The sequence below is a fragment of the Eptesicus fuscus genome, chromosome 5 (genome assembly GCF_027574615.1).
Source record: "Eptesicus fuscus isolate TK198812 chromosome 5, DD_ASM_mEF_20220401, whole genome shotgun sequence".
NCBI lineage: Eukaryota > Metazoa > Chordata > Mammalia > Chiroptera > Vespertilionidae > Eptesicus > Eptesicus fuscus.
Window position 1 is genome coordinate 100552967 of NC_072477.1, and position 24401 is coordinate 100577367.

Here is a 24401-nt window from a genome sequence, read left to right on the forward strand (position 1 = left end):
AACATGTATAAGCTTCAGTGCAATGAGGGTTATGTGATGGCTAATGTCTGTAATGATCTTAAGGTACTTATTTCAGAAACACAGATACTTCAGTACAATCCATTTCCAGTGATTAAAATTTTAATAAGGGGAGCACTAGTCACAAACACACTTATATATGGAAACCAACACAAACACAAACACACATATATGTTAATATTTGCCTTATAAACTGATTTAAAACTGCTTATTTCTATAGAGACTGATACAGAACACTTACCAGGTACTTTCGGAAGAGGTACAATGAAGGGGGAAGCCAGGAAACAATCAATGCACTATGCTGGTAAGAACAAGAATATTTCAAGTCTATTTATGGTTTATTTATCTTCTCAGAAGTTTATTTAAGTTTTCACTTTCAATGACAACGGTAACTAAATGTTATTTGACATAATGAACTATCTCTATAATTTCTTCCTATAATTATTAGAGCTCTAGCAGTTACCATCAATGGGTATTTAGATACATGATTTCTGTTTTAAGAGTCATCTCCTTAAAGTCATCCATGAAAGTCCGATGCTATTGTGAGTTAGGAATATGCTTGATGGAAGCCTTTAAAATGCCATGTTACTCACTTTCTCTTTCAGACCCAGGTCATTAGTTGCTTTGTATTTGCAAATGTAGAAAAGCTACCTTAAAAAAAAAAGAATTAGAAGAGGAATTTAGAAAATACACATTGCATTGTTTATTAATAATGTCCTCCATGTAATCACAATTCCAGGAAAATTTCTAATATCTCAGGTGATGTTTTTTCCTTTTTAATACAATTTAGGGTATAAATTATTACTTCTTGTTCTGGCAGATCAGTGACTAACACACAGTCACCACTTTTGACTTGGTAGCAAAGGAAATAGGCAGGTTAAGGGAGCAATCAGGGAAGGAGATACTGAAAGAGATGCCTTCAAAACACAAGTTATCCAAAGGTGATGGTGCTCAGGCCCCAAGTTCATGCCCTCACAGAAACAACACTAGAAGCTTCACGCTTCATGGAAGGCCACTTCAGTAAAATATGAAATAGCACAGTCTCATCACTCAGTAAATGACCAGGCACACAATGACAAGCCTCCAAATGCAGTAAGAGTACCCAAATTTGCTACAATACATTGCCTAAAAGGCACAGATTTTACCAGAAAATATATGAAACATGTAAAGGAACAGCAAGTGTGAACTCCACATAGGAGGAAAGCAGACCAGAACAAATCTTTGTGTCTACCAGTTTTAGGTTTTCCTATAATTTATAAATATTTTAATTTAGAGGCCTGATGCACCAATACAATGTATTCCTTACACAATACTAACTTTTCTTTTATACATTTCATACATTTTTATGTCCCTAAACAAACTTAATAGTTTAATTACAGGAAAAATTTTAAATCATATGAAAACTACAGTGGAAATGGATCCAACCAGTATCCTGGTACTGCTGAAAACTTAACCAATTCCTTCTTACATGTCACAAGATCTTCATGCCAAAGGATCATTAGGAGGCATTTTTCTCAGTGCAAACAATGTCTTTTTATTCTTTTAATCACTGATATAGGCGGGAGTGTCCCTGTGCCTCTCAAGGACCAGATCCGCGGCTGCTGAGGGGGCCTGCCGCAGACACCCAGCTGTGCCTCTCAACGGCAGGGTAGCCCCCCTCAGCGGACGTGGACCATCAAAAGCGGGGGAGCTGGGTGCCTGTCTGCTCCGGCACCAGGCCTTTCAGAAGCCTCCGCGGAGCCGGAGGCTTCTGAAAGACCTAGTGCACCAGCGGACAGGCACCCAGCTCCACCGCAAAAAGCGAAAGCGTGTAGGGGACCCTACACGTGCATGATTCAATCATGCACTGGGCCTCTAGTATATATATATATAGTATTTCTGCTCATGGTACGTTTATGTGACTACACAGTCTATGGTTTGCAACTTGTCCTGTAGTGAATAAATGAAAAAGAAACAAACAAATGGTGATGTTCTAATTGATGAGTTATATCCCTAAAGAAATGGTGTGAATTTAATACAAGCCTGGAAGTAATTTTATTATCATAACTTCTCTTGGATGGTTTCAATTTGCATAAGAGAGAATGTGTAAGCACTATTTAAAGAATTATGTGGCATAGCTCTTAAAATGTATATCAATTTTGCCATTATCTGGATATTTGGTTTTGGAGAGGTCAGTAAAAGTGTCTAAATATCAACATAATATGGCTTTATATCATTATTCCATCTGTTCCAATTTAAGTTTCTGTGAATCTGCAATCCATATAATGCTTTTCTGTACAATAAAACATGCTATTTACAACCAGCATACAAACATGCTGGAAGCATATATATGTCTATGTAAATGATTTATAAGTAAATGATGATATAATGGGTCTGAAGTCTGTTTGTTTCTGTAGGAGCTAATGCAGAACGCTCAAAAGATGCAATTGCACGTGATATAATTAAGGGACAACTCCAGAAACAATCAATAGAACTCTACGGTAAGAATTTAAAATATAATACAGTTTATAATACAGAATTTAAAATATATATACTAGAGGCCCGGAGGACAAAATTCATGCACTGGGTTGGGGCGTCCCCTCAGTCTGGCCTGCGCCTGCCATCTTGCTATCTGGGAGCCCTCGGGGGTTGTCTGACTGACAGCTTAGGCCTGGGGAGCCGGCCTAAGCTGGCAGTTGGACATCCGTAGGGCTGCTGTGGAGCCAGGCTTCTGGCTCAGTGGTGCTGGGAAGGATTGGGGTCCCTCAGTCTGGCCTGCTCTCATGCAGTCCAGGAGCCCTCCAGGGATATCTGACAGTTTAGGCCTGGGGAGCTTAATTTACAATTGGAAGATGGAAACTTAAATTGAAACAGATGGAATAATTATATAAAGCCATATTATGTTGATATTCAGACACTTTTACTGACCTCTCCAAAACCAAATATCCAGAAAATGGCAAAATTGATATACATTTTAAGAGCTATGCCACATAATTCCTAGGGCTGCTGTGACATCCATAGAGCTGGTGTGAGCCAGGCTTCTGACTCAGTGGTGCTCTCCCTGTGGTGGGAGCACACTGACCACCAGGGGGCAGCTCCTGCATTGAGCGTCTGCCCCCTGATTGTCAGTGTGTGTCATAGAACTGTCATTCTGCCGCTTGGTCAATTAGTGCACATTGAAATGTAATTAATTAGAGGAAATATTTTAATATTTCAAAACCTACTGGAACACCTTGGCTGGCCAAAGCTTTCTCCTCTCCAAGCCCAACTTTTCTCATCTGCTGAATGGGGACATTATTATATGCAGAGATCCCAGAGTGCTGTGAGAAAGTTATCAGGTTTGTTTGATGAGACACCCAGCTTAGCTCTTGGGCACAGACATGGTAAATGATCAATAAATGTTGGGTGCCTTCAATTTTGAGTTTTTAAAAATTGTAAATTCTTGCCCTGGCTGGTTTGGTTCAGTGGATAGAGCACCAGCCCACTGACCGATGACAGGGGCTCAATTCTGAGTCAAGGGCATGTACCTCAGTTGCAGATTTCCCAGTGTGATAAGGGTGCAGGGGGAGGCAACCAATTTATGTGACACATTGATGTTTCTCTCTCTCTCCCCTGCCTCCCTCATTTCCACTCTCTGGAAATCATTGGGGAAAAAAAAAAATATATATATATATATATATATATATATATCCTCAGGTGAGGATTTTTTTTAAATTATAAATTCTTAAATTTTATTTTATTTTATTTATTTATTTATTTATTTTTATAAATTCTTAAATTTTAAAGGTAAATTCTTTTCAATGTAAATTCCTGAAGGATTATTGATGTCTCAGGATAGAAGGGTCCAATTGATATATTGCCTGACAAAATTGGGTGAAATCAACTTTACAGAATGTAGATTTTTGTCTCCAATGGGTGTGAAAAACTTACTCCTGGGATTTAAAGAAGACAGAATCCTCCCCACTATTAACTCAACAAATCAACCCCTGATTTCAGAGTCCAGTGGGTACTACTCAGGTGGGGTCTTTATAGGAAATGCTTAGACCCTGGTCCCTTGGTCACTCCCAACACCAGGACCACAGGGAGGCATTACCTCCACCTCTGGTGGCCTAACCAAGTTTCAGCCTGCTCCTCCCCCGACCCACCCCCAGTTCTCCCACCCCTCCAGATTCACCCAGCCCTAGGCCTTCTCAACACCCTCTCCATTTGCCCCATGACACCCCCCCATGTCTGCAATGCAGCTCGTGCAGTCAATCCTCCCTTGCACCCCTCCATACCCCACGTCTCTTCCTTCCTCCCCCCACCCCACCCTGTTAGGGTTGCCAGATAAAACACTGTGTGCCCAGTTGGATTTGAATTTCAGAAAAATATAATCAATGGCTTTTAAAAGAAGTGTGGCCTGTGCAATACATAGGACGTACTTATACTAAAAAAAAAAACTTATTGGTTGCTTATCCGAAATTCAAGTTTAACTGGGATTCTTGTATTTTTATTTGCTAAATCTGGCACCCTTCCCCCAACCCCAGTGCCCTCTCCCACCTCACACCCCTCCATGCCCCAACTCACCTATTTCTGTTCAGTGTCTATCTCCCACCAGTGTCCTGGCCAGTGCACCACTTCCATGACCACCTGCCCCCGACCCTCAAGCCCACTCCAAGTCCAGCGCATAGTCCTTGCACCCTCTGCTCTGGAACGCCCCTCAACTTCCAAGCATCCCTCTCCATTCCGCTCCGAGACTCACGTGCCCTGATCCATGCCTCGCACAACTTTCTCCATGTGTACCTCCAGGCCCAGAAACCTACGTGAACAGCATCCTTACATCCCCTGCTGCAGCCCCAAACCCCGCTCTCCAATGCACCAAACACTCCTGGGCGTGCCTGGGCAGGCCTGGGAGTAGTCCGTGCAGCTGTCCCGCGCTGTGCCACATGCCTGGTCGCAGAAGCAGCACAGGGGCCTGCATGCTGTGCAGATCGGTTCACGGCCAGGGCAGCAGCTGCCCAGTGCAGAGCAGCCCTGCCCCGGCCAGAGTGCATCAGGCAGGCCTCTCACCCAGGACACTGTGGCCACAGCGGCTAGGGCAAGTGCCAGGGGCAGGATTCAATCTGCTTCATGAGGGGCCATCACTGAGCTCAGACTGGGAAGCAGATGCCGAGGGGGACCAACCCTAGCATTCCGCCCTGTATTGTGGCAGAGGCTCCCTGCCCGACCCCTCCCCTACCTGTCACAGAACTGATATCTACCTCTATTCCTCCCACCCAAACTTTGCATAGCTGGTGGAGGTGAAATATCAAGATAATGGTGATAATCATCACAACAACTTTGCAGGGTTCCCCCAGGTTCCAGGGAAATTGAGGTGACTGGAGGACTCCGGTAGGGTGGCCGCTCATGCTGCCTGCTCTCAGCAGCCACTCCTGGGACTGGAGGACTCCAGTGGGGCTGAGAGGACTGGGCACCACCATCTTGTGGCTATGGGTGCCACCATCTTTGTGATGGAGTGGTGGTTAATTTGCATATTACCCTTTTATTAGATAGGATAGGATATTTCAGGTTTATTTATCTTCTTTTGAGTCACATGAAATTTTGGGTTTCAAAGAGTGAACAATAGTGATGATCCTACCTAATAATAGACAAATATGCAAATTGACCATACCTCCGACATGCCCATAAGCCACGCCCACCATCCAATCAGAGCGAGCATGCAAATTAACCCAAACCAAGATGGCTACAGCCACAGAGAGCAAGGTTTCTTAGGTAACAGAGGAAGCCAAGCTTTCCGCCTGCCCTTGCCAGGCCTAAGCCTCCACTCAAGCTACAAAGTTTTAATTATAGAAGGTAAACAAATTCAAACAGAAATGGTGGCAGAATGGAGCTTGAGAGAGCAGGCCAGGGTTGCCACCGGCAACAGGGGAAGCAAAGCTTTCCGTACACCTTGGCCAGGCCCACCCACTTAAGGCAACAAAGTTTCAATTATAACCCCAACACAAATGGCTGCCGGCCTCTGAGGGAGCCCCAGGCTTGGCTCCGCTCTAGGCTACAAAGTTTCAATTGTAGAAGGAAAATAAATTCCAGATACCAGGGCCTCTGCTTGGGTTACCAGGGGGCGTGGCCGGCCTGCAAACCACCACAGGCCCCTCGCTCAGGCCACCCCACACCCCTAGGGAACCCCCACCTGATCCGGGACACCCTTCAGGGCAAACCAGCTGGCCCCTACCCCTGTACCAGGCCTCTATCCTATCTAATAAAAGAGTAATGTGCAGATTGATCATCACTGCAACACACAATATAGCTGTCCCCATGTGGTCAAAGATCCTGCCCCCATGTGGACACAGGATGGCCACCACAAGATGGACAGCAGGAGAGGGCAGTTGGGAGGCACCTGGCCTGCAAGGGAGGGCAGTTGAAAGGGACCAGGCCTGCAAGGGAGGGAAGTTGGAGGTGATCAACCCTGCAGGAGAGGGCAGTTAGGGGTGACCAGGCCTGCAGAGGAGGGAAGTTGGGGGCAAACAGGCTGGCAGCAGAGTGGTTAGGGGCTGATCAGGCTGGCAGGCAGAAGTGGTTAGGGGAAATCAAGAAGGCAGCAGGCAAGCAGTTGGGAGCCAGCAGTCCTGGATTGTAAGAGGGATGTCCCATATTGGCGAGGGTACAGGCTGGGCTGAGGGACAACCCCCCTCCGTGCACGAATTTCATGCACCGGGCCTCTAGTTACACTATAATGTAGTTTACCCTATGTGCAATAGTATTGTATCTACAAAAGAAAATAATACATATGTTTAATTAAAAATACTTTATGACTTCAAACTGCTAGTAATCATCTGAGCCTTCAGTGAGTTGTAATCCCATTGCTGATGGAGGGTCTTACCCCAATGTTGATGGCTGCTGATGGATCAGACTGGTGATTGCCAAAGGCTGGGGTAGCTATGGCTATTTCTTAAAAAAAGACAACAATGAAGACTCGGTTAAGGAATTATGAGACTTCAATTTGTGATTGAATTTTGTCATTAGCTGGATATGTCACCTTGGTCAAATCACCTGAACATGTATAAGCCTCAGTGCAATTAGACTTAGGTGATGGGTAATGGATCTAACAATTTTAAGATGTTTATTTCAGAAATACAGGTATTTCAGTATAATCCTTTTCCTGTGATAAAAAGGCTAATATAAGGGGAATGCTAGCCACAAACACACACATGGAAAACAACACATACACAAATCAACACACATAGTTAAATATTTGCCTTACAAAATTGATTTAAAACTGCTTATTTCTATAGAGACTGATACAGAACACTTACCCGTTGCTTTTGGAAGAGGTGTAATAAAAGGGGAAGCCAAGACACAATCAATGCACCATGCTGGTAAGAACAAGAATATTTCCAGTCTATTTATGGTTTATTTAGTTTCTCAGAAGTTTAAGTTTGTGCCTTCAATGACCATAGTATCTATATGCTATTTTACATAATAAAACATCTCCATAATTACTTCCTATAATTAGTAGAACTTTAGAAGTACCATCAAGGAATACTTAGATACATAATTTCTGTTTTAGGACTAATGTCTTTAAAGTGATCCCACAAAAATTCAATGCTAATGTGAGCTTGGAATGTGCTTGAAGGAAACCTTTAAAATGCCATTTTACTTACTTTTTTTTCAGACTCAATTCATTAGTTGCTTTGTATTTAAAAGTGAAGAAAAGCTATCTAATGAAAGGTATTAGAAGAGGAATTTATAAAATAGGTATTGCATTGTTTATTAATATTCCCAACCTAATTACACCATTAGGCAAATTTCTAATATCTCCAATGATGGTGTGACCTTTACTTTTTGTCTTTTTAATACAGTGTAGAGTATAAATTATTGATCCTTGCCCTGGCAGATCAGTGGTTAACACACTGTCACCATTTTTGACAAGGTACCAAAGAAGTGGGGAGGTTAAGAGAGCAATCAGGGAAGGAGACAGTAAAAGACAGGCTTTTAAAACACTAGTTATCTAAAGGTGATGGTGTTCATGCCCCAAGTTCATGCCCTCACAGAAACAACACTAGAAGCTTCACACTGCAGGGAAGGACACGGTAGTAAAATATTAAATAGCCCAGCCTCATTAATCAATAAATGATAAATCACACAATGACAACAAGCCTTCAAAGGAGGGGGAAGAGAATCCATATTTGCTGTAATGCATTGCCTATATTGCTTAGGTTTTACCACAAAATATATGAGACATGCAAAGAAATAGCAAATGTGAACTCCACAGAGGTGAAAAGCATACCAAATTTTTGTGTGTGTTCCAATTGTAGGTTTTCCTATAATTTATAAATATTTTAAATAAAGAGCCCCATGTTTAAAGAAAAAAGAATATAGGTGGCAAGTTCTCATTAAATGAAAATGTCAAACAGAGAGACAGAATGATATGTGAAAAGAAAAACACTGATGATTTTGGCATTGAAGGGCTCAGGAATAGATTGGAATTGTTAGAAGAAAGAATCTCTACACTTAAAATAATGGGAACAGTGAAAGTAGAGCAGAGAGAAAAGGGGCAGGAAAAGCATTGGAAGAAATAATGGTTGAGTGTTTTCAACAAATTCAATAATAAATTTCAATCTGCACATTCACGCTCAAAAAAATCTAAGTAGAATAGGTACAGTGAAATCTGCAACCACATTTTCTACAACCGTCTTGAAAAAGTTATGAAAGACAGAGAAAATCATAAAAGCCTACAAGGGCTGATGGAAAACACTGTCACCAAGGTTATATCTAGCCAAACTATCTTTTAAAGTGAAGGTGTAAAAAGAGATTCCCAAATTTGAAAGAAACAAAACAATCAAAAACTAAACAGTTGGTTTGCCAGCAGAGTTGCCTTAATAGTAATAATAGGAAAGTTTTGTTTGTTTGTTTGTTTGTTTGTTTGTTTTTATGTTGAAAGCAATTGGCTTCAAGCAGTTGTTAACATAAAAAAACCATTGAAACCTGTAAGAAATTCTGTGAGTTTATTTGAGCCAAACTGTCTACATATGCCAGGAAGCAGAACCTCAAGGAATTGTGGTAATGCTCTGGAGAATGGCAGATTACATCTATATTTATACATTACAATCAAAGGAAGGGAAATAGGAGGGTTACATGAAATCCATTGGTGATAGATTAGAGAGGCGGGAGAAAGCAAAGGGCGGGGGAGACCCCTGGGATTGAATAAAAAGTAAAATGATGGACACTTACTTAAGTGGGTGCAGGAACGATTAACATGATAATGAAGGGATTTGTGGTATCTGCCCTGGCTCCCAGAACATTTGGTTGTGCCCCAGGGAGGGTCCAGAAAAAGGGAAATTACAAGTTACCCAGACACCTCAAGGGTATGTTATCATAGATGCAAAAAGACAGATAAGCTCAGTTAAGGTAAAGGTTGACCTGGTCAGTGAAGATATTGGTGGCCTACAACTTAACTGCCCACCATAACTGCTTTTAGTTAAAGTTTAATTTCAGACCATCCTTGTGGTTACTTTAGGTCTCTGAGTTTGCAAGACTGCCATGCAGGCCTTCCCTGAGCTTGTCAGGTCAGCATGTGGCCCCTTTTGTCCACACAGTAATTTGATTCCCTCCTTTAAAGGAACTTGGGTTCAAGAAATTATGTAATTCCTACAGACAGTATGAATGCACGTTTTGTCTCCTTAATTGATTCAAGAGGCAATTGCATAATTGAAATGTATATCATTGTATTGTTGTGCCTATAAAATGTGAGAAAGGAATACATTCCAATGTAGCAGCACAAAGGAGAAGAGTGGAAGTCACGATGTATTTCAGTAACATGCTACAGCATTTGTAAACTCAAATGTTCTGGAACAAATGAAGAGAACCTGGAATCATAACTAAGGAGACTAATATAAAAAACACCTAGTAAATATAGTATACTTTCTCTTTTTTTTTTCCTCTTAGCTTCTTCAGAGGACACACACTTATATAAATATAACACATAACTTTATATCATAGGTGTATTCGGTACTATCATCTTCCATTGTCTGCAGATTTAATTTGGGCAGTTTCTGTTACCCATGCTCAATCATAAATCGAATATATCAAATGGAAAATTCCAGAAGTAAATAATTCATAAGTTTTAAATTTGCACTCCTCTATGGAGCATGGTGAATGTCATGCCACCTCCCTCTGTCCCACCCAGAACATAAATAATTCCTTTATCCAGCATATAAATGCTGAGTATGCTTCCTACCCATTATGACTCAGCAACCTTCTCAGTTATCAGATGGGTAAGCACCATCTTAGTATTTCACTGAAATATATCAGCTAATGTTGGCCAATTTGGTATTGTTCTAGCTCATGAATCTTTAAAAAATGTTTTTAATCAATTAATGAACACTTGTTCTGTCCAATATGAGATTTTTTATTTTTTTTTATTTTTTATGGTACCCCAGCTGGGAAACTCTCTGTGAAGAAGGTACATGGTATGTGTTGGCTGGCAGAGTCATAGTGCAACCTTTTATATTTCTTCCTGGGCTCAGGCATTTCATCAAAGCAAGAGGTCTGCTGTGCAGTGTCAGGACCATGAGATGTTTCTAAGTACACTTGCAGGGTCCACTAGAACTGAATTCCAAAACCCCATAAATTGTTGGCCCCGAAGTCCACTGTAGTTCACCAATCCAATTTATCCCTTCCATAAAACTAATTTCTCTTTAGTATATTTCTTGCATTTTTATGTCACTGGACAAACATAATTGTTAATTGTAGGAAAAACTTTGAATCATCTGAAAACTCCAGTGAAAATGGATCCAACCAGTACCATGGTACTGCTGCAAACTTAACCCTTTCCTCCTGCACATCACAAGCTCTCCATGCCAAAGGATCTTCAGGATTATTTTTCTCAATCCAAACAATGTCTTTTTATTGTCTTAATCACTGATATCTACATGGCTTACAGATACAGAACCTAAAGGGGAATTAAAATTTTCCTTGGTGAGTCAAAACATTTCTGCTCACAGTAAGTTTATGTGACTATAAAGTTTATGATTTGTAACTTCTCCTGTGGTAAAAACACCAATAACAAAAACAAAGCAAAAAAAAACAAACAAAAAAACAGAAACAGAAAAGAAACACACAAACAGTGAAGTGAAGTTCTTATTCATAAGGTACATCCCTAAAGAAAAAGGATGCATATAATTTGTATGGAATGAGCACTGTTTAAGGAATTATGTGGCATAGCTTCTAAAATGTATATCAATTTTGTCATTAACTTGATATTTGGTTTTGGACAAGTCACTAAAAGTCTCTGATCATAACCATAATATGGCTGATATCCTCGCTCCATCGGTTCCAATTTAAGTTTCTGTGAAGCTACAATCCATATATTTTAATAAAATGCTTTTCTATACAATAAAACATGCTAGTTACACTCAGCATACACACACTCTTAGAAACATATATATTCTCATGTAAATGATTAGTATGTAAATGATGAGTTTTGAAGTCTGTTTGTTTCTATAGGAGCTAATGCAGAACCCTCAAAAGATGCAACTGCACGTGGCACAATAAAGGCACAACTCAAGACACAATCATTGGAACTCTTTGGTAAGAAGAAAAATTTTAAAAATAAAATATTTCAGGTTTATTTATATTATTTTGAGTTGAATTAAGTGTGAAACTTAAAGAACTAAAGTACCTATAAGTTACTATTACATCGAGAAAAGTTTTGATGAATATTGTCCTTTAATTAACTTATTTCGTGAAGTACAGGCATACTTTGGACATGTTTTGGGTTTGGTTCCAGAGCATTGCAATACAGTGACTAGCACAAAAACAAGCACATGAAATTTTGGGTTTCCAAGAGTGTACAATAGTGGTGAGTACACTATATCGTAGTCTACCCTGTGTGCAATAGTATTTTATCTACAAAAGGAAATAATACATATCTTTACTTAAAAATATTTTATGGCTTCAAACTGCTAGTAATCATCTGAGTCTTCAGTGAGTTGTGATCTCTTTGCTTAACCCAACGTTGATGGCTACTGATGGATCAGACTGATAGTTGCCAAAGGTTGTGTAGCTTGGCAATTTCTTAACATAAGATCACAAATGAGTTTGCCAAATGAACTGACTCTTCTGTTCAGGGTGAGTTCTCTGTAACATTCAGTGCTGACTTATAGCACTATACCCGCAGTAGAACGTCTTTTAAAAGTGGGGTAGGTACTCTTAAAACCTGCCACTTCTTTATCAGCTAAGTTTAGGTAATCTTCTAAAAAATTATTTGTTGTCAATATAACATTCTTCCCAGCATCTTTTTGTTTGTTTGTTTTCTAAGAGTCAATTCAATCTCATGAAACCACTTTCTTTGATCAGCCTTTAGAAGGTGCTCTTCATCAAACTTTTATCATGAGATCGCAGCAAAAATCCAGGCTCCAGTTCTTCAGGTTCCACATATTATTCTAGTTCTCTTTTCCACCACTTCACCAGTTATTTTCTTGATGGAAAACTTAAACTTTTCAAAGTCATTCAGGAGGGTTTGAATCAATTTCTTTCAAACTCCTGTTACTATTGATATTTTGACCGCCCTTGTGAATCACAGGTTTAGTTAATGGCATAGTTCAAAGTGGGTCATGTCTTAAAGGTTTACAACTTACTTTACCCAGATCCATTGGAGCAATTACTATGTATGGTAGCTATGACATTTTTAAATGCTCTTCTCATATAATAAGACTTGAAATAACTCAGCATTACTTCCTTCACCCATGTGCTTTAGAATGGATGTAGTGTTAGCTGGTGTAAAATACCATTAATCAATCTCACTGGCCATCTCCATCAGAGCACTTGGGTGACCAAGTGCCTTGTGAATTTGCATCAACATTTTGAAAAGATTTTTTTTTTCTTGAATGGTAGGTCTTAACTATGGGCCAAAACATTCAGAAAACTATGTTATAAGCTGATGTACTGTCATCTGTGCATTGTTCTCACAGTGTTCAAGCAATTCACCCCTCAAGGGCTATTCTCATTGCCTTTATGATTACCAATATTGTTTTTCTCTCAATACAAATGAATCAATTCTTCTAATTGTATTTTTTTGTAGGAAAACCAAGGAATTACACATGTCTGCTAAGGTTGTCCAGTCATGTATTACTATAACTGATGTTACTTTCACAAATGTCATAACTTACTGTGGCAAAGTTTTTCTGCCCAATCCAGTATGTCTTTGTCTTTGCTAATGTAGCACCTTCTTAATTTCATCTCTGCTTAGATTATTGTGGTGGTATGTTTATACTACCATGGTGATATTCATGGGCTCAGTCATTTCATTAAAACAAGGCTTCCAGTCTCTGATGTCTACATCGTGGCAAGTTTCCATCTCAGTTCATTTGATTTGGAACCATTTTATTTTATTTTATTTATTTGTTTGTTTTGCCCAAAAAACTTTATAGAGTAGGTAATGTGGAGTCACCATTCAAATTATGCTTTCTGAATGATGCAGAGTTTAAAACTAAATTTAAAAACATTATAGAAAGTAGTTTCCAAATCCAGCAAAAGGGGAGAATCCCCAAAGAGTCATGTGGAAAGGGACACAATACCAATGCTCACATTACTGCAAATTACCTATTTTCCCTCCCCACCTAGAAGATTTACATTCTTATAAGACTTGAGACGGCATAAACTTCACCTCTGTCCACAAATTACCTGTTATTCTTTTCCAAGGCTAGCTGATGCCTAACTGCTTTACACTTACATAACAAAAAGAGGATGAGGACATGAATATATTCATGGACAAGTCTAAGTATTTCTGCCTCACAGTAGGATTCTGTGACTATGAAGATCATTGTTTGCAATCTGAACTTGGGAAAACTGTTTGGACCTACTAGATTTATCCTTGCAATAGGAATGTGTTGCTTTTTTACACATGAAAATTAAGTTATTAAGGTCAGCTCTCTAGGATGATTTGAATTTGCAAAATAATTTGTATCTTATGAGAAAACACCCAGTTAATGAATTATGAGACATCAGTTTGTGATTGAATTTTGTCATTAGCTGGGTATGTCACCTTGGTCAAATCACTGAACATGTAAAAGCCTCAGAACAATGAGACTTATCTAATAGTTAATCACTCTAACAATTCTAAGGTGTTTATTTGAAAACACATACATTTCAGTATAATCCTTTTCCTATGAGAAAAAAAAGGCTAATATAAGGTGAGTACTACACAAACACACTTACACACAGAAAACAACACATACACAAATCAACACACATCTATACATATAAAGAGGTAATATGCTAATTGCCATTACAGTGTCTCAGTAACGACCGATTTGCATATTGATGCATGCCCAGCAGGGGGTGGGTGGCTGGAGCCAAGTTTCCTGGGGTCTGAGGAGAGCACCTGATAGGAGCCCTGACTGCAAAGAAGGAAGAGGAAGTGGCCACGGGGAGCTTTTCCAATCCCCCTGCATGGACACCCTACCCCAGCCCCCGCACCCCCTTGTGGGACCGACAAACACTCTACCCCAGCCCCTGTCCCCGGTGGGGATGGGGAGGCTGGCTGAACAGGGAGAAGACCCAGACTCGGGGGTAGTAGCTGCAGCCCACACCTCCGACTCCCGATCTCTTCCCCCGCCACCCCCGCCAGGGGCACCCACAACAATAGCACATTGGTGACCACCTGTCAGCGCCCCAGAGGCACCCAGGGCCCGTGGCCCACCACTATGGGGCCCCCTCTGCCTGGGCAGGCACGCCTCTCCTCCCTACAATTCCAGGCCCAGGTGGAAGCAGGCCTGAGCCACCCCCCAGGATCAGACCCTCCCCCCCTAACCCTCGACAGCAGCAGTGCTGTCTCCACAGCAAAAGCGCACTGAACCTCGATGGGGGCATGGCTAAAGCCGCCCTCCTAGCCCGCCTAGTTCAGCCCTGGCCCAGGCCCCACCCCGCTCCAGGAGATTGGAGCCCCACCCTGATAAGGTACAGCTGTGAAACAGCCACGTACAATTTAAAGAATGGCGCCAAGTGGAAAGGTTTGACAGTTACTCCCTCTTCAGCCTCACTGCCCCTTTATGCCCCCCTAACTCCCTGCTTCCCTCCAGCACCTCCAGGATGACCACCACTACAGGGCTGTTGGCCAGAGCCTGCCCCTCCAAAGACTGCGGAATCTTCTGCAAAGCTTCCATAGCTACAGTCCCAGGAAACAATCATGCCCTCCTCCCCTAATCAGCACCTGCTACCTGTGAGGGTACCTGTGGGCTTAAAAATAACAATCCCTTCCAGTTTAGACATCACTTGCTTGATGAAACATTTCTGGGTTTATTAGCTCAGAACCTCCTCATGACAACCCAGTGAGCTAGGCAGAGAAGAGATTACAATTCCTGTGGTATATGGGTTTGTATTCAGAAATGAAGCTCGGAGAGGAAAACTCTCAAGCCCAGTGGTTCCCAAGTTGCAGCACACGCCCCACAGCGGGGGTAGGGGGATTGATTTTAAGTGGGGGCAATTTGAGAATGAGTTAACAGTTAACAGTGAATTTTTTGCATTTCTTATGGTTCTAGGAGACCTCATCTACAGTGTATCCTTCATAATAAAACGCTAATATGCAAATGACCGAATGGTGGAATGACCAGTCACTATGATATGCGCTGACCACCAGGGGGCAGGCACTCAACGCAGGAGCTCCCCCCTGGTGGTCAGTTTGCTCCCACAGGGGACCGCCACTTCGCCAGAAGCCAGGCTCACGGCTGGTGAGCACAGCAGCAGAGGTGGGAACCTCTCCCGCCTCCAAGGCAATGCTAAGGATGTCTGACTGATGACTTAGGCCCACTAAGCCATCAGTCGGACATGCTCCCAGGGCTCCTGGACTGCTAGAGGGTGCAGGCCAGGCTAAGGGACCCTCCCCAAGTGTACGAATGTTGTGCACCGGGCCTCTAGTAGTTTAATATTTGCCTTATAAAACTGATTTAAAACTGCTTATTTTTATAGAGACTGATACAGAGCACTTACCAAGTACTTTCGGGAGAGGTATAACAAAGGGAGAAGTCAAAATACAATCAATGCACCATGCTGGTAAGAACAAGAATATGTCTATTTATCTTCAGATAAGTTTATTTGATTTTGGACCTTCAATAACCACAATGCCTATATGCTATTTTACATAATAGGATAATTAGATACATATTTTTACCTAGAATGTTTATTATTATTATTATTATTATTATTATTGCTTATGAGGTGATTTTATTTTACTTTATTTTTTTAAAACTTTATTTTTGAAAGTATTACATGGGTCCTCCTTTTCTCCCCAGGAACATCTTCCAGCCCACTTCCTGCACCCCCTAACCCCCACCACCCATTTCCTGACCATCCCACTATCTGTGTTTGCTGGTTATTCAAATATCCATACAAGTTCATTGGTTGATCTCTTCCCACCCACCCTCACCTGCCTTCCCTCTGAGGGTCTACAGTCTGTTCATGTTTCTGTGTCTCTGGATATATTTTTGTTCATCAGTTTTCTTGGTTCATTAGATTACACATATGAGTGATATCATGTGATACATATCTTTCACTGACTGGCTTATTTCACTTAGCATAATACTCTCCAGATTCATCCATGCTGTTGCAAATGGTAAGAGTTCTTTCTTTTTTATTGCTGTGTAGTATTTCATTGTGTAAATGTACCACAGTTTTTTTTATAAACTCATCTGCTGAGTGATGGGTACTCAGGCTGTTTCCAAATCTTAGCTATTGTAAATTATGCAGCTATGAACATAGGCATATATATATATTCTTTATGATGAGTCGGGTTTCTTAGGATATATTCCTAGAAGTGGGATCACTGGGTCAAATGGAAGTTCCATGTTTAATTTTTTGAGGAAACTCCATACTGTTTCCCATAATGGTCGTACCAGTCTGCTTTCCCACCAGCAGTGTACTAGGGTTCCCTTTTCTCCACAATCTGGCCAACACTCATCGTTAATTGATTTGTTGATGATAGCCATTATGTCAGGTGTGAGGTGGTACCTCATTGTCATTTTGATTTTCATCTCTCAGATTAGTCACTTTGAGCAATTTTTTCATATGTCTGTTGGTTTTCTGCACATCCACTTTGGAGAAGTGTATATTTAGGTCCCTTGCCCATTTTTTAATTGGCTGGTTTGTCTTCCTTTTATTAAGTTCCTCTATATTTTGGAGATGAATCCCTTAATGGATGTATTAATGGCAAATATGTACTCCCCTGTAGTGTGCTCTCTTGTTATTTTGTTGGTAGTTTCTTTTTTACTGCAGAAGCTTTTTATTTTTATTTATTTTATTTTTTTTATATTTTATTGATTTTTTACAGAGAGGAATTGAGAAGGATAGAGATTTAGAAACATCGATGAGAGAGAAACATCGCTCAGCTGCCTTCTGCACACCCCCCACTGGGGATGTGCCCGCAACCAAAGTACATGCCCTTGACCGGAATCGAACCTGGGACCCTTGAGTCTGAAAGCTGACGCTCTATCCACTGAGCCAAGCCGGTTTCAGCAGAAGCTTTTTATTTTGATGTAGTCTCATTTGTTTTTTTCTGCTTAGTTTCCATTGTCCTAGGACCATGGTTGGCAAACCGCGGCTCGCGAGCCACATGTGGCTCTTTGACCCCTTGAGTGTGGCTCTTCGATAAAATACCACGGCCTCGGCAAGTCTATTTTAAAGAAATGGCGTTAGAAGAAGTTTAAGTTTAAAAAATTTGGTTTCTAAAGGAAATTTCAATCATTGTACTGTTGATATTTGGCTCTGTTGACTAATGAATTTGCCGACCACTGTCCTAGGAGATGTATGTGTAAATGTATTGCTACTAGAGATGTCTGAGATTTTGGTGCCAATGGTTTCTTCTAAGACTTTCATGGTTTCATGTCTTACATTTTGAGTTTATTCTAGTGTATGGTGTAGGATGGTGGTCTAGTTTCATATTTTTGCATGTACCTGTTCAATTTTCCCAACACCAATTATTGAAGAGACTGTCTCTACTCCAATGTATGCTCTAGCCTCTTTTGTAAAATATTAATTGAGCATAGTGGCTTGGGTCAATTTCTCGGTTCTCTGTTCTGTTTTATTGATCTATATATTTGTTCTTGTGCCCATACAGGCTATTTTGAGCACAGTAGCTTTAAGTATAACTTGATATCTGGTATTGTGATTCCTCTAACTTTGTTCTTCTTTCTCAAGATTGTTGCTGCTATTTAGGGTCTTTTTTGGTCCCATTTAAATGTTTGTGTTTTGTTCATTCCAGATTTGTGAAATAAGCCATTGGTATTTTAATAGGGATTGCTTTGAATCTATAGATTGCTTTGGGTAGTATGGAAATTTTAATGATATTGATTCTACCAACCCATGAACATGATATATTCTTCCAGTTGTTTATATTTTCCTCTATCTCCTTTTTCAATGTCCTATAGTTTTCGGCATATAAGTTTTTTACCTCCTTGGTTAAGTTTATTCCTAAGTATCTTAAATTTTGTTGCAATGGTAAATGGGATTGTTTTTTTAGTTTATCTTTCTGAGAGTTCACTTATTGGTATATAAAAATGCTGTGGATTTTTGGGTGTTAATTTTGTATAGTGCTACCTTTCTATATCTGTTTATTAAATCTAGTAGTTCTTTGATGGAGTCTTTAGGATTTTCATCAAACCCTACAGTATCATGTCAACTGCGAAGAATAAGAGTTTTACTGCCTCCTTTCCAATTTGAATGCCTTTTGTTTCTCTTTCTTGTCTGATCACCAGGACTTCCAGAACTATATTGAACAAGAGTGATGAAAGAGGTCATCCCTGTCTTGTTCATGTTCTTTATGGAGATGGTTTTAGTCTTTTCCCATTGAGTATGATGTTGGCTGTAGGTTTGTCATATATGGCTTTTATTATGTTGAGGTATAATCCCTCTATTCCCAGATTGCTGAGAGTTCTTATCAAAAAAGGTGTTGGACTTTGTCACATGCATTTCCTGCAGCGATTGATATATTCATTTGATTTTTGTCTTGCAATCTGTTAATGTACTGCATCACATTTTTTTATTTGTGAATATTGTAACAACCTTGTACCCCTGGAATAAATCCCAATTGGTCATGATGTATGATATTTTTAATGTATAGCTGGATCCTATTTGCTAAAATTTTGTTAAAGATTTTAGTATCTATGTTCATCAGTGATATTGGCCTGTACTTTCTCTCTCTCTCTCTCTCTCTCTCTCTCTCTCTCTCTCTCTCTCTCTATTTCTTTTTATTTTGTTGTTCTTTATCTGGTTTTGGAGTTAGGGTAATGCTACTCTCATGAAAAATGTTTGGAAATGTTCCTTCCTCTTGAATTTTTCAGAATAATTTGAGGAGGATAGGTGTTATAGTTCTTTGAATGTTTGGTAAAATTCCCCTGTGAAACAGTCTTTTGTTTGCTGAGGTTGTTTTTTTGTTTGTTTGTTTTTGTTTTGTTCTTACTGCTTCTATTTCATCATTAGTTACCATATTTTCCAGCATATAAAACGACTAGGCATATAAGATTTTCCTGGGTTAAAAAGTCGTCTTATACACCGGAAAATATGGTAGTCCAATATATCTAATCCATTATATCTAATCCCATCAATATAGTCCAATATGCCATATTTTCCAGCGTGTAAAATGACTTTTTAACCCAGAAAAATCTTATACGCCCAGTCGTCTTATACACCGGAAAGTACGGTATTGTCCTATTCAGGTATTCTGATTCTTCTTGATTGAGTTTTGCAAGATTGTAGGTTTCTAGGAATATGTCCATTTCATCCAGGTTGTCCCATTTGTGGGAGTAAAGTCATTCATAGTATTGTTTTATGATCCTTTGTATTTCTGTAGGATTACTTGTTAGTGTCAGTTTGGAATGTGCTCAATGGTACTTCACCTTTTTCTTTTCTGATTTTGTTTATTTGGGTCCTCTTCTTTTGTTTCCTGGTGAGTCTGGCTAGAGATTTATCAGTCTTGTTTATCCTTTTGAAGAATCAGTTCTTGGTTTTATTGATCTTTTGGTTTTTTTTGTTTTTTTGTGTGTGTTTATTGTTGTTGTCTCTATGTCATTTATTTCTGCTCTGATCGTTATTATTTCCTTCCTTCCACTTGTTCTGGGCTTTTCTTGTTTTCCTTTTTATTTCTTTCTTTCTAATTCTTTAAGTTGTAGTGTTAGCTAACTTATTACCAGTTTTTCTTGTTTTTTGAGGTAAGCCTGTAGTGCTATGACCTCTCTCTGGATTGCTTTTATTGTGTCCCTTTTTATAGTCCCCAATTTTGGACTATTCTGTGTTCACAGGTCTGCCTGTTCAGCTGCCATTTTCTCCTCCCTAGATACATAATTTATGTTTTAGAACTAATCTCTTTAAAGTGATCCACAAATATCCAACGATAGTGTCAGTTTGGAATGTGCTCAATGGTAGCCTTTAAAATGCCATTTTACTCACTTTCTTAATCAGACCCAAATCATTAATTGCTTTGTATTTGCAACTGCAGAAAAGCTACCAAATGAAAGGTATTAAAAGAAGAATTTAGAAAATATATATTGCATTGTTTATGAGTACCCTCCATGTAATTACACTATTAGGCAAATTTCTAATATCTCAGGTGATGGTGCATACTTTAGTTTTTCTCTTTTTAATACAGTTTAAAGTATAAATTATTGCTTCCTGTCCTGGCAGAGCAGTGGCTAACACTTTGTCACCATCTTTCACATGGTAGAAAAGGAAATGGGCAGTTTAAGAGAGTAATCAGGGAAGGAGACAGTAAAAGAGAGGCTTTCAAAACACCAGTCATCCAGAGGTGAGGTGTTCATGCTCAAGTTCATTCCCTCACAGGAACAACCCTAGAAGCTTCACACTGCAGGGATGGACACGTCAGTAAAATATGAAATCATCTAGACTCATCACTCAATAAATTACCGCACACACAATGACTACAAGCCTTAAAATGAGGGAGGGGAACATACTACCCAGATTATCACAAAAATGCATGAGTCATACAATGGTAGAGTAGTATGAACTCTCTACAAGAGAAAAGCAGACTACAAAAACTCTTTGTGTGAGGAACCCCATATTTAACCTTTTGCACTCGGATGTCGAGTGTGACTCGACACGGTTAGCAACGGTAGCAGCTCGAGAAAAAAGCAAGCGAGTGCAAAGGGTTAAAAGAGAACAAAATATATGTGGTAAGTTCTCACTGAATAAAACTATCAATAGTGAGACAGAATGACATATGAAAAGAAAAACACATGATTTTGGTATTGAAATTCCAATAACTGTAAGGTAAAATTCTCTAGAGGGGCTCAGGAATAGAATGGAATTATCAGAAGAATTTCTACTCTTAAAATAATGGGAAGAGTAAAAGTAGAACAAATAAAACAGAGCAGAAAAAGCATTGGAAGAAATAATGGTTTAATATTTTCAAACATATATATCGTATCTAATAAAGAGGGAATATGCAAATTAACCATCACTTCACGACAAAGATGAAGGTGCCCATAGTGGCCGGGCAGGATGCTGGCATCATCACTCGGGCAACAAGGTCAATGGTTTTCCCGCTGTATCTGCCTCCCAGGGGCTCCTACATGGGGTTCCAACAACTGCGGAGTGGTCAGACCCCAGGGCCACCATCTCTACTGAGAACCAGGAGGCCGCTGCCCCGAGGCCCAGGTGAGAGCATGGCTCTGCCTCCTGCTTTTCAGACCCACCAGGACACAGGAGCAGAGCCCGGCCTTCAAGGTCTCTTTGGAAGAAGCCTCCCAGGGCAGGTGAGCAGGCTGGAGGTCATGCCTCATGCTCCATGCCTTTCGACAAGCAGGGAAGAGGCAGCTCAGCTCCTCCACCTCTCCCCAACCCCCTCCCTTTCTAACCAGGGCCTCAATGGGAACTTAACTTTCTTTGTTAAACAAGGGAATTCTGGACAATAATTGTATGACCTCTGCGAACCAAGTGGGAGAACATGTCTGGGGCAGGGGACCGGGCAGTGACTGTACACAATCACACACCTTTTTTCCTGTGGAAGATGGACTGCTGCTCAGAGAGCTCTGTGAGACAGCAGGGATTCACTGAGCAGTTCCCAGGCATCCAGCGACCAGTCCGCCTGCGAAGAGGTTATAGGAGAAGGGTGTCGCTCTGCCGCAGGTGCTCCTGGCCAACACCTCTGACACCCCCAACGACGAGGCTTCCCACAGGAACTGCAATGCAGGATGAGACCTGCATTTCCTCACCATTGAGCTCTCTCAAAAACTAAGAAAGAGGCTTCCAAAGCTGTGACTGTGAGCGCTTCATGCAAACCCACACCAACTGCCTCCCCAGCCAACAGTAAAATACATGGCACCTGCTATCACACAGGGGTCTTCTATGTTCCCTTCATCCAAATCTATGACAGCACACCTCCATCGCTGTGAGCTTAGGGGACCGTGATGGAAGAAGGCATCATAACTGCTTCAGGGACACAACAGTGTGGTGACTCAGGGCGCAGAGAACTGGTCACATTCCCAATGCCCAGATCTGGTTACTGCGCATGATCAAGGCTCCAACTCCCCAGGCCGCACCTTCCCCATAAGCTATGCACAGCCCCAACAGGCACCACACTTCTGGGCAGCACAGAGCAGATGCATAAAACTCCCCAGCCCAGGAATGAGCCAGTCTCAGGCAGCTGGTCATGAACTGGCCACTGCAGGGTGACTCTGCTGGCCATCCCCGTACTCAATTGCCTGCTGAGGTTCTGATCCTATGATTTGGTTCACTCCTCTTCCTCCCCAGCCCCCTCTAGAGACCTGAACTCGTAATATATAATCATCTGAAGAAAGAATGATTCAAAAATTTCCAAATTTAGCAAAATATAGTAAAAAATGTAAACCCACAGATCAAAAAAGCTCAGTGAATAGCAATCACAGGACATAAAGAAAGCTACATCAAGACACATAAAAATCACATTGCTCAACACCAATTCTGAAAAGAAAAATCTTTTAGGTAGTCAGAAGAAAAGAGACACACTATACACAGGAATAAACATAAGGATTACAAAAGATTTCTCATCAGAAACAGTGTAAGGGAGAAGATAGTATAGCAACATCATTAAAGTACTCACAATGGGGGAAAATCCTCTCAATTTATAATTCTAGACTGAGTAAAATATTTTTAAATAGTTAAAATATATTTTTCATGTATAAAAGATTGAATTTTTCTCACCAGCAGATTTGTAGTGTAAGAAATGTTAGAAGAAGTCCTGCAAGCAGAAATAAAATTTTGCCAGATACAAATAACGATCTATGCCAAGAAATGGGAAACACCAAAGACAGTAAATGCATAGGAAAAAATATAATAAAAGTTTCTTATTATTTAAATATATTTAAAGATAATTAACTATTTAAACAAATAATAATGTAATGTCAGTTTTATAACATCTGTGAAAGTAAAATACATAACAACAATAGCCCAAAGATTGCCCGGGAAAAATGAAATTTTGTTACAATGAAGTTTCTATACAAGATGTGAAGTGGTATAATATCCTCTTGAAGATAGACCATGACAAGTTAAAATCCTATGTAATAAAGAGCTAATATGCAAATAGTCATCACGCCCTCATGCCATCACACCATAATGGCTCAGACACTCAACACTAAGGAGAAAGGAATGGGCACCAGCCAGGCTGCAGCCTGAGAGAGGGACAAGCCACCCGCTCCAAGGTCCCAGGTGCCAGCAGCTGTGCCTGCACCTCTGGCCCAGGAGAGGGACAAGCTGCATACCCTGTGGTTCCGGGTGCCTGCGGCTGCAGCCTGGGCGAAACTGCCTGCCCGTGGTCTCCTGTGGCTGCGGGCAGCCTGGGTGAATCCGGCCTGGGTTCTGGGAGCCTGTGGCTGGCCAGAGGAGGGAAGCCTGGGTCCTGGGTGCGGGGTAAGGCAGAGGCAGTTAGGGGCAATCAGTCCAGCAGGGGAGCAGTTAGGGATGATCAGGCAGGCAGGCAGAGGTGGTAAGGGGCAATCAGGCAGGCAGGCAGAGGGGTTAGTGGTGATCAGGCAGGCAGGCAGAGGCAATTAGGGGTGATCAGGTAGGCAGGCCAGTGAGCAGTTAAGAGCCAGTGGTCCCAGATTGTGAGAGGGATGTGCAACTGTTGGAATGTCCCACAGAAATCAGGCCTAAACCAGCAGTGGAACATCCCTGAAGGGGTCCCCGATTGGATAGGGTGCAAGCTGGGCTGAGGGAACCCCTCCCTCCATGCACGAATTTCATGCACTGGGCCACTAGTTAAATGATAACAATCCATCTGCACATCCAAGCTCGATAAAACCTAAGTAGAATAAGTAAAGTGAAATCTACACAAGACCCATCTTGGTGAAAGTTATGAAGGATAAAAATCATAAAATCCACAAATGGCAAAAAACTCATCATGGAAAAGAGAAACCTGGTAAGATGAAGAGCTGCCTTGACAT

At 40.9% G+C, this 24401-nt stretch overlaps 1 protein-coding gene across 2 annotated transcripts in view; it reads left to right on the forward strand.

The window, feature by feature from the left end:
* Positions 1–243: 243 nt before the first annotated feature.
* The window catches only part of LOC114227992 (coiled-coil domain-containing protein 7-like), a 245064-nt gene continuing 220906 nt past the window's right edge, over positions 244–24401 (forward strand). For both annotated transcript variants that reach the window (XM_054716617.1, XM_054716618.1), the window contains exons 1-5: positions 244–322; positions 2415–2498; positions 7269–7352; positions 11482–11565; positions 15943–16026. In XM_054716617.1, coding sequence (XP_054572592.1) covers positions 283–322; positions 2415–2498; positions 7269–7352; positions 11482–11565; positions 15943–16026 — 376 coding nt within the window. In that variant the 5' untranslated portion in view covers positions 244–282. The remainder of the gene's footprint in view (positions 323–2414; positions 2499–7268; positions 7353–11481; positions 11566–15942; positions 16027–24401) is intronic.